The sequence below is a fragment of the Perca flavescens genome, chromosome 4, assembly GCF_004354835.1.
Source record: "Perca flavescens isolate YP-PL-M2 chromosome 4, PFLA_1.0, whole genome shotgun sequence".
Taxonomy (NCBI): domain Eukaryota; kingdom Metazoa; phylum Chordata; class Actinopteri; order Perciformes; family Percidae; genus Perca; species Perca flavescens.
Genome location: NC_041334.1, coordinates 32633471 through 32646517, shown reverse-complemented (window position 1 = coordinate 32646517; position 13047 = coordinate 32633471). Strand labels below are relative to the sequence as shown.

Below are 13047 nucleotides of genomic sequence, written 5' to 3'. Positions count from 1 at the left end.
GTAATAAAGCTCTTTATAAACACCATTGCTCTGTTGAATACCAAAAGTTTTTTTTGTTTTTTTTGTCATGCTAACTTTGATAAGCCTGCACTTTCACAGGCTTGAGATTAAGAAGTCACTTCTTACAGCCTCTTCGACAATAGCGCCAATCCAATCAAACTAAATACCCAATAAAAATATATTTCACAATAAACATATATATAGCCCAAACTGAAATACAAAAGCTGGTGCAGGACAATTGAGGCTCCTAATAAAACTAAAGCCTTGTTAAATTAACAAAGTGCTCTACTGTTGTAGACATCTTAAGTATAAAATTAAAGCTCTTGCAGGTGGATGAGCTCAGTTGTGCTCCAGCGGGAATGTAACAATGGTGAGATATTACCGAGTCTCTCCCCTGGTGGGTCTTTAACACAGGTGGCCTGGCTTAGCGGAGAGAAAAATATGGATAAAACACTAAAATGATCATGAAACCACGTAGAGGCAGCTTTACAGGACAGCCTACAGGGGAACAAATGACCGAACCTCAACTCCAAGAGGTCAGTCTTTAATACCGTAACTCATTGATTCTCTCACACACACACACACACACACACACACACACACACACACACACACACACACACACACACACACACACACACACACACACACGATATGACAGGGTGTGGCACCATTTCACCAAACCGCTGGCGCTGTTACAGAAGCTCTGGGCACTGATGAGCAGGAACGCAGCACCCCAGGTAACGCGATCAGGCCAGTGGACGGGCAAGAGGTGTTCCTTGCTTCTCGGGGCCCAGCAGCATGGAGGCACAGGGGGGCCCTCCAAGGGACGAGGGTGCTGCTTCCAGAGATGCTTCCCCTGCTGCTAATCCACCAGGGCTCAGGGCTCAGGGCTCAGGACAGTCACAGAGGACGAGCTGCTACAGCAAAGAGCGGCGGACCTTCTCGTAGGCTCCCAGGAAGATGAAACCACCCACACTGATGAAGGTTATCCTCGGTATGCTGCCCGCAAACAGACTGCAGAAAAAGAAGAGAGAGAGCGATACACGCTAGAAATTCTGAAGTACAAATTCAAGCAAATCGGCATCTAATGGATACTTCATTTTTGCTGAATTACTTCTGATCATCACAGTTTTGTAAAAATGGTCCTCCCATACTACAACCAAGGACAACACCGTGGTGAATCTGAACACTTTTCATTTCACCTGCATTATTCTAGTCTTCATTAATCCCCGAGCCTTTGGTTTGCAAACTTTAGAACATATCTAAAACATAAATGGGTGTTTTTAAAGTTGAACTGAGCACGTTTAAACAAAACACTCAAACCAAATCACTGTGTACTACAGTCTACAGCTGTAGACGACACACACACACACGACACACACACACACACGACACACACACACACACACACACACACACACACACACACACACACACACACACACACACACACACACACACACACACGGGGGAAATACAATCTCAATTTGTTTGGATGATTTCAATTTATTACAACCATTAGAAATGAAATACATTAATAAAGAAGAGACTACATGATACGCAGGCTTATGCTCGTTATCGCTGGATGAAAATGATAGGATGACATAAGGTATGGAAAAATCCAAAAGTGATGTTATTGCTATACAGGAGAGTGCTGTTATAGTTGTATATTTGTATTTGACTTATAATTTACACACTGACCAATGCATATGTCAAATGATATATATTCAGAGCAGTGCAAATGCGAGTGATAAAGGCTGAGGTAGCTATAATTTTACAGTTTTAGTCAAATGACATTATCTATTCAATGTTTTATCATTTAATTTCACTGTTCATATACTATATAGATGGGAGAAACAATAACAATTTATTCTGATTGAAACTAAAGGTTATTAGTGATTCAAGAATAGCAAACTGTGTTTACTCCATATAGAAAGCATAGCCTCTTGTGGCTTGTAGCTTAATTTATGACTAGTTTGAACTATTGACTAGGTCCTTAACTAAGCAAAAGCCACTGAGACAAATGTGTCTATGCTGACAAATATTTGTTTGCTGGACAATATAAGGATTTTATTTTGCATAAAATGTTTGGAATGTATTAGGTTTGCCACATGCACACACCTGAACCTTTCTCAGGTATCACTTCACTGATTGACAGGTATCTGTGAGTGATTTACGGCGCCTCCAACATGGCATCATGACTTTGCGTAAATATACACGCCACTTTCATAAAGCCAAATGGCGTGTTATTGTACGCATTTTCAGCTATCCACGTGTATGCCTACGCTGTATACAGCTGATGTAAACATACCCACCACGTGGCCTTGCCACGTTGCGTGTTATCGCGAGAATGCGACGTACTATCGCGAGAATAACATGTTAAATGTTAAAAAAAAAAAAATAATAAAAAATGGTTGGGTTTAGGAAAAGAACACAGGGAAAGGCTTTAGTAACAAAACTGTGACAAAAACACGGAAAATAACGACAAAAACCCGCTTAGGAAAACAATAAACGGTTGGGTTTAGGAAAGAAACATTGGGTAAGGCTTTAAAATCGCCACATGCAGGATGCGAACCCTGTGTTTTACCCATCCGCCACCCCAACCTTAACCTGACTCCGCCAGATGGATTGCTTCGCATTTGCTCGGCATATCCATCTGGGAACTTTCTGTTGGAGAACTTTTGGGAAGGGGCGGAATACTGGTTATTTGATTGGATAAACCATCTGTCTATCACCACCTATAGTTGGTGATAGACGGGCCAAATCAACCAATCAGATCCACGAAGCGTATAAAAATACAACCACAAGCCCGCCCCTGCTGCTGCAGGCAAAGCATAGCTCAGCATGCAAGCAACATGTCGGTAAAGGATATTTGCCGTTTGTGTAGCGAGAATTTAGGAATAAAAGTCACCATTTCAGGTTCCCGGACCATATTCCAAAAGAAGGATCCAAGAGAAAAAAAGCATTAGCGAGCGGCTAACAGAATTAGGGCTACTGCTGGCTGATAATACTGGTTAGCTGATTGGATAAACCATCGGTCTATCAACACCTAACCCACCTCAAAACCAACGCTGATTGGCCCGGTCGTTTGGCTAACGGCTCCAAATTTTCTCTGCCTCAAGATGCCAGACTGATCTGCGAGTGGAAAACTGGAGCTCGCCAGATCAGGACGGTCTCATGAGGCTACCCCAACCTACCTCCTTACTCAATCCCCCGTTCCTTTATACTACTCGCTACGGGCGGAAATTGACTCGCAATGTAGGTCAATGGCGGCCGATTTGCGTTGATATACACGCAAAAATGCGATTATGCGTCTTGATAACACGCAAAAACGGAATACAAATTGGCGTGTCATACATACGCCAATTCATGAGATCAGTCTGGCGCCTCTGTGGAAGCAGCGCCTCGTGTTCGGGTGCAGAGGGCCCATGGGAGAGGGGCCGTGTGCTTGTACGGCCCTGTTGGTGGAGCCATTTTACAGAGAGCGAGAGGGGCTTAGTTACAGCGACTGATGCCCCAGAAGAAGCTGTAGACGTTGCGGGGGTCAAAGGATGTGATGAGCCATGAGAGAGCACCAGTCTCCCAAGAACCATCCCCCTCTCCCACCCTCCCTGCTACACGCAGCTGTTTTTGGGATTAGGCTTCAAGCCCCCACCCTGAGGCCTCCCTGGAGCTCTTATCCATCCCTTCTTACTCTCTCTCTCTCTCTGTACATGACTGATGGCCGGATGACATCCACACATGTCCCTCTGCTGCCCATCCATCCATTTCTCTCGGTCTCTCTGTCCAGCGACGGCCCCCTCAGCTGGCTCAGTTGTTCGGGGATTTCTCCTCCATCTCCTTTTCTTGCTGCGTCATGCACTTCTCAGACACGTGCTCACTTCATGCCGTCTGTGCATCTGCCTTCTCGTGTCTCTCCCTCCTTTTATTTTCCCCGTTTCTCTCTGCCTGTCTCTCCCTCGCCGTGTATTTGCCTACCAACACCTTCCGTCTGCCAATACGCCCCCACGCTCACGTGGTCCGGTCCCATCCCAGCCAGATGTAATGGATGAAGAGGATTGTGTCTTCATGGATGTGTGCCTGTGCGTGTGTGTGGGGAGAAACGTCTACGCACGCAAAATGTCTGCCTGCATTTATCATCTGCGTGTGTGTGTGCGTGTGTGTGTGTGTGTGTGTGTGTGTGTTAGCACTTGTGTTTCTGTCCATTTGAATTTTTAGAAAAACTTTTGAAAAATCACAAAAGTCGGTTTGGTTTCTATCAGCTGTGCATGAGCAGATATTGTAAAGAAGCTTCTTGAACCGGCCCACACACAAATACAAGGACCCTGAAACTGAAGCAGCTAAATGGTATTTAGCCATCATTAATGTTATTATATACACCCATGTTTCTTCATACTGCCTTTTATTATTTGTTGTGTGAAGAGATAATACCACTTGCAGAGCCAAATGGACCAAAGAGATCCAGTTTGCTACTTCTACTGTCTAATACAACGGAGCTGCACTATGGGAAATGTAGGATCCTGGGTTTCTGGAGTTTGATCAATGCTAGGGACTAAAAGTCCAGATATCTTGGCCTCTGCTGCTTCAGTTTGAACCATTCTACCTTTAATCTGTCATTCTCAAGTCTTCCAACATGTGTGGAAGTGCAACAATAAATCACTGGAGTAATCCTTTGAGAATAGAACATGCATTCCAGGATTATGGATAATAAAGGTCTTTTTAAAATCACAATTTGGCATCTCGGATTGATCTTGGCTTCAATGCATTTACACGCGTGATCTTTTACGATAATGCATTTCATTTTCTTCCGACTATCAAGAAAAAAGTTGACATTGCTCCAGAAAAAAAAGCTAGTAAGTAGACCTTGAGTTAAGGTTTTGACACTAAAGTGCAGCTTTCACTGTACATTTAAGATTTGGGTCGCAGACAGACTCACTGCTTCCCTTTTGTGAACGGCAAAGCTGTACAAGGTGCCAAGCATGTCAGGGATCTCTCAGCCATCCCAACTATTCGCACAGCTCCACGTTTCAGAATGCCCCAGCCCGGATCGGGTGTTTTTAAAATACGCGGCAGATGGTTAGCTGTGTGTGACACAAAGAGTGTGTATGTGTGAGAGAGAGATTCCCAAGTGTGTTTGTGTAAGCACGGACTGGTGTAAAGGCTCCAAATGAATGCGGAGACATTAGTCGGAGGTTGTGGTCATGCCCTTCAGCGTGCTCCTTCCATCTTAACACAGCTTTCCATCACCATCTGCTGAAACATAAGCCACAGGCCCACTGCAGGAAAGTACTTAGCACAATAATAGTACATATCCAAAGCTAATCAAAAATCCAATGACTGAAAGAAACAAAAGCAAAGAGACCAACAACAAAAAACTTGTACACTCAGCAGCTGGACAGCAAAACGACGACACAGTAGACACAACAAGCCCGGACATATTCCACTATATCGTCTCATGTGAAGCCACCAGTGTGAGGAACAAACTAATTCTGAACTCAGCGATCTTGTTTTGTCTCAGCTCTGGACTACTGTTACATTTCCTGTCTGGGATCAGGCCCACCTGTGGACTCAGAGCTCAAATATTCCCCTCAGCTCCCCCCCGGGTGCCCTGACTCACTCTGACATCGCAGCCTGGCCATCCACCGAGAGCTGTCATCCACCTATTGTCGGCCAATCATCTCTCCTGAGGAATCAGACTAAATATAGTTTCTAAGGCATGACAAGGAGAAGTTCGGAAAGAAACAGGGGTGAACCTTAAACAAAATGTCTTGGCTGCAGTTTAGAAAAATGCCGGTGCTTTTGAAGAAGAGAAGGGTGGAAATCTTCAAATGTCCGTGGGAGCAAATTTCTGGCACTCGTGTGAGAGCAGGAACAATGCTGAGGTCATGATGAGTCTTTATTAGTTAGGTGACGTTTTTCATAGGATCAGTTCCAAAGAAAGAGATCCCAGTTCTAACCTGTGTGGGTCTTCATCAAAACTGAGGGAGATACATCAGTTACTTCAGTAGAGGGGTGGGTCTACTTAATTTTCTGGGACAAACACAGATGTTACAGCACTTTCCCTAAAAACCCAAATGTCTCCGCCCAAACACCACACACACAGCGAAGGATACAGACTGTATCGGTCTCATTGGGGCTGCTCTTTAGGAAACGGGGACAATGCACATCTTTGCCAGCAATACACCTTTATAAGTCTAGTATTTCTCTATATTTTCCCCTTCGTCCAAAGTGCTCAATTTGCTCAACTTAATGTCTTAATGTGAAGAACAAAGACTCCTCATGCCATAAAGGTAGGATTAAAGTTTACCGCAATATTCCAGAGCCTCTGCTTTGTTGTGTGTACGCGGTACATACAATGCCATTTGTTTACTTTTCCTCCATTTTGGTTTACATGAAGCACAAAGCAGACACAGCCCGGAGGACATGTTGCTTATTAGTCTTTGTTTTGACATCATTCCTGGTGCAGTTGGGTTACTGGGGGAGGCTGGTGTGAGCTCCATTGCTCTCTGCTAACCCGGGGTCTCCGGGGCACGGCGCACACATGGAAGCACTTTAGAGCTTCACTACACTGCAATTGGGCCTATTACCATAATTACAGCTTTAAAGCCCCAGCAATTTGTATCAGGCATGCACCAGCGCAACCACCAGGCCTTTGGCCCTGCGGAGCAACGCTCCCCCCCTCACCCCCCCCTTTTACTTTCTACACACTCTCCTTTGTCTCTGCATTTTGTTCTCTCCACTCATTCTCTTAGTTGCTCTCTTTCTTCTCATTCTCCACCTTCTCTGGTTACATCAGTAATCGTCATGTTGTAGAGCTTATGGTGCACGCTCTCTGGGCTGCATGACGTGAGCGCGTTTTACAGCTGGCCCCAGAGGATAGTGTGAGGAGATAGAGACGGATGGAGAGAGGAACACATCAAAGGTTACTGTGAGGTGCAGAGGTGGGGGACCGGCATCAAACAACTCCCCTGTACATTACCACTTGGTTACTGTTGCAGCTGGGAGAGTGGGATTTAGGCTTTTCCATAAGGGCCTGCCGACTATCACCTCACTGAGATCGTGCGGTAGTCTCAAACATGATCTTTATTAAAATTGAAGGCTGGCTTATTACGGATGCCTGAAAGCAGTTTGTAGGGAATCACCCTTGGCTCATTTTTAAAACACAAAGCTGAAATGTAATTTGTCTTTGATTAGATTCCAGCCCTGCAGCATACACAAACAATAACACAGGGGTTTGTGTTCGCTAGTGTTTGTGAGACAGAGAGAGGGAGAGAGATGTCCCACTGGTGTTTGGCCAAGTCCCAAACCAAATCTGCTTTGAGCATTAAGCAGAGGTGCATCCTAACTAAATGATGGCGGCTTGTACACAAGCTAGCCTATTATTCACCGCAGCTGAGGGTTTGTTTTAGTGCTGGCAGCCCTCTGTGGCCCCATTAGACTTGGCCTTTTGTGCGATACGCATCATAAACACATCAAAACACTCAAATAAACCCTTCCACTTGGCCCCTGTAACGCCTTAATCAATAGGATGGTACATCAAGTGGGCAGGAAAAGCTTTTATACATCTAATTTTTCAGCTCAGCTGTAAATTCACGTCCCCCAGAGTAGCGACTCTATCATCCAACTTGATTACATGAGGGATCTGGCCGAGTTAAATCAAATCATGTAAAATAAAAGGTTTTTTAAATGGGCTGGGATAAAAATGGTATGGGTAGAGAGGCTAAAACAGTTTAAAAAGAAAAAGGAAAAAAAAATCACTATAGCCATAGAACATTTCTCTAACATTGAGACACACACTCACCCTGAAAGGCCTCGGCTCCTCCACACGTCATAGAGCACCAGCGGGATGTTGCCGTTCGCTGTGGCGGACCCGGCCTAGAGAGAGAGAGAGAGAGAGAGAGAGAGAGAGAGAGAGAGAGAGAGAGAGAGAGAGAGAGAGAGAGAGAGAGAGGTGTGATGACGGATGGATTGTCTCCTTCATTTCCTGCTCCTCCAGCAGACACCCTGTTTAGTCTTCCTCAGCTAGGCTTCCTTCAACCCCCCCCCTTCCCTCTTTTTATTCCTCCTCTCCCTCCGTTTCTCCTCATGGACAGCTGTGTCAGCGAAGGTGACACCTCCAACACCCACCCAGGCACCTGCTCGGCAACACACCCAGCCATTTGCCCACCCAAAAAACACACTCAACAAGTTCTCCTCGTCTCCCGCCAGGCCTGTCAGTCTAGAACTTTTATTTACACAATACGGCTTAGCCGGCCAGAGAGTTTTTAATCCATCACTGTAGAGTGCCAGAGGGGTATGAGAGCTGCAGGACAGGGCCAGTTGGGGTTAAGTGAGGGTGGGTGGTGGCAGACCAGAGGAAAGAGAAACAGAAAGAGGCAGTGGGGGAGAGGAGAGCTGAGGAGACAGTCGAGTGTGTGTGCACGCCAATCTAAGCTACAGCTCACTGAGCGTGCAGGAAACAGTTTGTGGCGTCTGCTGTAAATTGTGACACCCAGATCTGCTGGAACGAGAGGAAGATTCCCACATTTCATTCATGTGAGGAGGGAAAAAAAAAAACACTCCTATTCCTTAGGTTTGGAGTCAGGTGGCTGAGAAATGACTCTCCTCTCTTCTGACAAGTTTTCTTTTCCTTTACCGCGGTGGAATGGTGGAAGGAGGGAAAGGGTGTCCAAAACACACACACACACAACACATACACACACTTTCTGCTTATGTTGGCTCGCTGCTTTGTTATCTGAGTTTCTTACAATCTTGAGAGAGTAGGAAAGAAAATGTGCTCCATGCTGACCTTCTCCACGTTGTCCAACGTCTACACTGATTCATGCAACGGAACGAATGACAGTGATGACTGTTCAACAAGGTGTTAGGCCATACCAGCCTGACATTGGCTCCTGTGTTTGCCACAGTTGGTTCCAGTGGAGGGTAGCGAACATGACATTGATGGCAGCAGTGTGGTGCACTGGCAGGAAACATGCCAGCCTGAGGAGAAGAGCCGTGTTGTACAGTAGCAGCGTGGTGTGCCAGGCATGTTGCCAGTGCCGCAGCCAGGGCGGTGCAGGTCCTGCCCTGGAGAGGATTTAAATGTCCAGCTGTGTCCTGGACAACTGCCTGTTTCGGCCTCTTCTGCGCCAGACTGCCTACCGTACAACACCACTCTTTCATTCTGCCGGCCGCAGAAAAGAAAGAACCTTTTCCTCGGCTGCGGTGGGACGGAAACTGATGTGACAAGTCCCAACACCCACATTTCCTCCCCTTCATCCAATCCAAACCGTTGATACATACCCATCAACACCAGCGCTCTCTCTCTCTCTCTCTCTCTCTCTCTCTCTCTCTCTCTCTCTCTCTCTCTCTCTCTCTCTCTCTCTCTCTCTCTCTCTCTCTCTCTCTCCTGCCTGGACTTGTCATCCTTTGCCGCTGTGGGATTTTGTAGAACTAACCTAAACTTAAGTCTGCCACGGGTTAAAAAAAATGACATGTTGCCTTTTAAGGTGAGGCACTACAGCTGGAATGGAAATTTGAACTTGCATAAGTTCATTTTGAGATGCAATATGCTGTTTTAATATCTTGTGGGCCTCAAAACTTACACAAAGCACACTCTCAATTTTATTTTATTTTTAGAACATTTGTATCGGAGCTGAAACAATTAGTCGTTTTGATAATCGATTAATCATTTCCTCTATTTTTCAAAAACAAAAAAGCCAAAGATATGCTGGTTTCAGCTTCTCAGTTGTGAGGAATTGCTGATTTGTTTTGTCATTTATGATAGTAAACTCAATATCTTGGGATTTTAGACTGTTGGACATTTGAAGACGTCACTTTGGGCTTTAGAAAATTGTGATGGTCATGTTTCACTATTTTGTGACATTTTAGAAAGTAATAAAATAATCAACAGATCAAAAACGATCAAAAATGGAAAAAAAAAAATAGTTTGTTGCAGCCCTAATTGTTATACCAGCCGTGTCAAATAAGGACGTTTTCACAGCTGTCGAGTTACAGATTCCCATTTTTTTCCCTGCAATACTTTTCAACTTGAAAAAATGAATAGGACCACCAAATATGGCATGCTGCTTTTGTTCATAACAAAAGAGAAAACAAGGGATGTTTAATGTTGCTGATGTTTTGTCATGTCTATTTAATATATTGTTACGTTTAAAAAAAATAAATAAAAAAAAGCTAACATGCAGGACTGTAGATAATTAAATTAACCAAATAAAAAGAAAATCCTTACAAACTATTGTAATTACAAACTACTGACGTATTTCACGGAATGAAATAGGAAAATGCACTGGATTTAAAAAAAAACTGAAACTACAGGTTTGATGGCAGTAACAGTTTGAAATGTGTAAGTGCATCATCCTGGCTTTTATTGTTCTGAAAACCTAGTGACTACATAGTGCTGGGGTGTCATCTGTCAGATGTTTGCTACATCAAAGTAGAGGCTATCAAGTTCCAATCCAGTTTTTCTTCCAGCTTACCTGTGGTGCCTTAAGTGAATCACAAACCTGGCCTTATAAAGTTATAACCGAACCTTGCAGCTCAGGCCAAGTCCTTTGCTGGTGGTAAATTACAGCAGCTGCATTTCAAATCATGTTTACAGGAAGCTTTTGTACCGTGCTGTTCCACCTACAGCCAACGGCTTCTCGCAAGAGATCAAGACTGTCGGAGTGTTTTGTTAATTCCAGTATCTCATTAGTTAGGATGGGGGAATGGAACACTGTGTCTTCTCCTAGGACAGTGTGTGTGTGTTTTTGGGGGGGCTGATTGGGAGTAACTCTGAACTCACTACCCTTCACACACACACACACACACACACACACACACACACACACACACACACACACACACACACACACACACACACACACACACACACACACACACACACACACACACACACACACACACACACACACACACACACACACACACACACACACACACACACACACGACATAGTGAGGGAAGCCAGACATACAGTAAGAGTGAGCCAGAAGTGAAAGAGGAGAGAGGGAGGAAGAGGAAGGACACCACACACACACACACACACACACACACACACACACACACACACACACACACACACACACACACACACACACACACACACACACACACACACACACACACACAGACAGAAAAAGAGAGAGAGAGGGGGGGGGCTGTTTGAAAGGATGGACAGAGTAGAAGAGTTAACAGGAGGGACACTGGCCTTCTGGTTCACCTCTCAGTGACAAGCAGCCTTGAGATGGAAATTCCTTTGGAGCAGCAACAAGTTCTCACTCTAACACTAACCATGCACCCAAACATGTCTTCCCGACACTGTCCGTAGTCCAGATCTGATGATATATGTGTGTATGTCTCACTACTGTCCCGGTGCTACCTCGGTCTGCTCTGTCCAGTGTGCGGACACTGCTGAAATGTGCTCAGGGTGCAGGCCTGCTCAGCTCTCTGCCTGCAAGGCATCACCTGACAGCAGTGTTTAAAAGTCGCTGCCAGAGGAGGTGGTGCGCTCTGTGTCTGTGTGTGTGTCTGTGTGTTTGAGTGTGTATACCTTTGCGAGCATGATTCTGGTCTTCGCCACGTCAAGAGGAGTGGTAACAAATGCAGCTACTGCACCTACAAAAGACACACACACACACATTTAGCAAAGTGCAAACATAAAAGGCCCTCTCTCTGCTCTCAGAAGAGTCTTTAAATATTGAAAATAATACCCATAAAAAGTCCAATTACTTAACCACAGATACAGTAACATATTAATTCAGCAATAAATAGTGGAACGTTTGGCCCTCCGCTCCATTAAGTTCATAAAAATGATAATATTCCCCATCCGAGACCTTCCCTGTTATTAGACCACAAAAACCAGACACACTTCTATTCCCACCGCCCCCCTCCAACTGCCTCATCCAAGCCACACCTTCCACTGAGCTACACACACAAACTCCCCTTTCCAACACACTCAAGCACAGGCATACACACACACCCAGCTGTACACACAAGCATGAAAAAATACACATTTGGATACATTCAAACACATATACACAAATGTCATACACATTCACACCCACAAACACACCCACACACCCTCCCACACACCCTCCCTCCGATGAATTTTATAGAGAAGTTACACCCCAACTTCCCTCCACCCTTCCAAGTTGGAAGCTGTATGGGCGGCGTGATCCAGAGGTGTCCCCACTGAGCTGCAATTTGTGTCTAAGTGAGAAACCGTGTCTGTCTGTCGGTGTGTGTGTTTGTGTGTGTGTGTCACTCCGCCACAAACACAGCAACTGCTCTCAGTAAACATGTCCATATGGGCCACCAAGGAGCGATGTGACTCTAAGTGAGCTGAGGGTACAGGAAAGCATTAGGAACAGCGTGGTTTTTACTAGTTAATGCTGGCTCATGAAAAAGATTTAAGGATTTAAGTTATTTTCCCCTACTTGGGTGGATACAACTCAAACTTCAGCAAGGATAAAAACATACAGCCTGTACCGTAGGCTGTTTTGTAATATTGAGCAGTAAAAGGACGCGTTATCCCAACAAATCTTACACACGGAGGAGCGCTGAATTGAAGGATCTAAATTTGGTTGGAAGAACCGTGTAATGTGATGAAGGTTGGACGCAAATCAGACGGTGATGTAATCTCAGCTCAGGCTAGACTGTTTTTTTGTAGGCAGTTTAAACGGGGTCAAGTCTGTCATAAGTCAATGCAGGGTATTAGCGGAGATATTTGGGATGATTAAAAGGCGCCCGTGTGAGCATTTCCAGTGTCAAGCAGAGTATGTCTGAGTGAAAGAGAGAGTGTGAAGCGCGTAGTAAGGGGAAGTGACTGAAACTTGAGGATCCCTCTTGGACAGTAGCTCTGTCGCAGAGGGACGTGAACTTGATTCCTACCCTGGATCTAGACACACCCCCATACTCCCACCTTGCCCCCCTACCCCCTTGCCCCTCTCTACTTCTCTCCTCAGATTGCCCTTTATTCTTCCAATTACATATTTCTGTCATTTGCCCTATATATCCCAATTAACACATCAGTCATTATACTGC

At 45.0% G+C, this 13047-nt stretch overlaps 1 protein-coding gene across 1 annotated transcript in view; it reads right to left on the bottom strand.

Annotated features, from left to right (window-relative positions):
* Positions 1 to 610: 610 nt before the first annotated feature.
* The window catches only part of slc25a26 (solute carrier family 25 member 26), a 52205-nt gene continuing 39768 nt past the window's right edge, over positions 611 to 13047 (bottom strand). The window contains exons 8-10 of the mRNA XM_028577001.1: positions 11555 to 11619; positions 7805 to 7878; positions 611 to 1017 (exon numbers count right to left, since the gene is read on the bottom strand). Of these exons, the coding sequence (XP_028432802.1) occupies positions 921 to 1017; positions 7805 to 7878; positions 11555 to 11619 (236 nt within the window). The 3' untranslated portion in view covers positions 611 to 920. The remainder of the gene's footprint in view (positions 1018 to 7804; positions 7879 to 11554; positions 11620 to 13047) is intronic.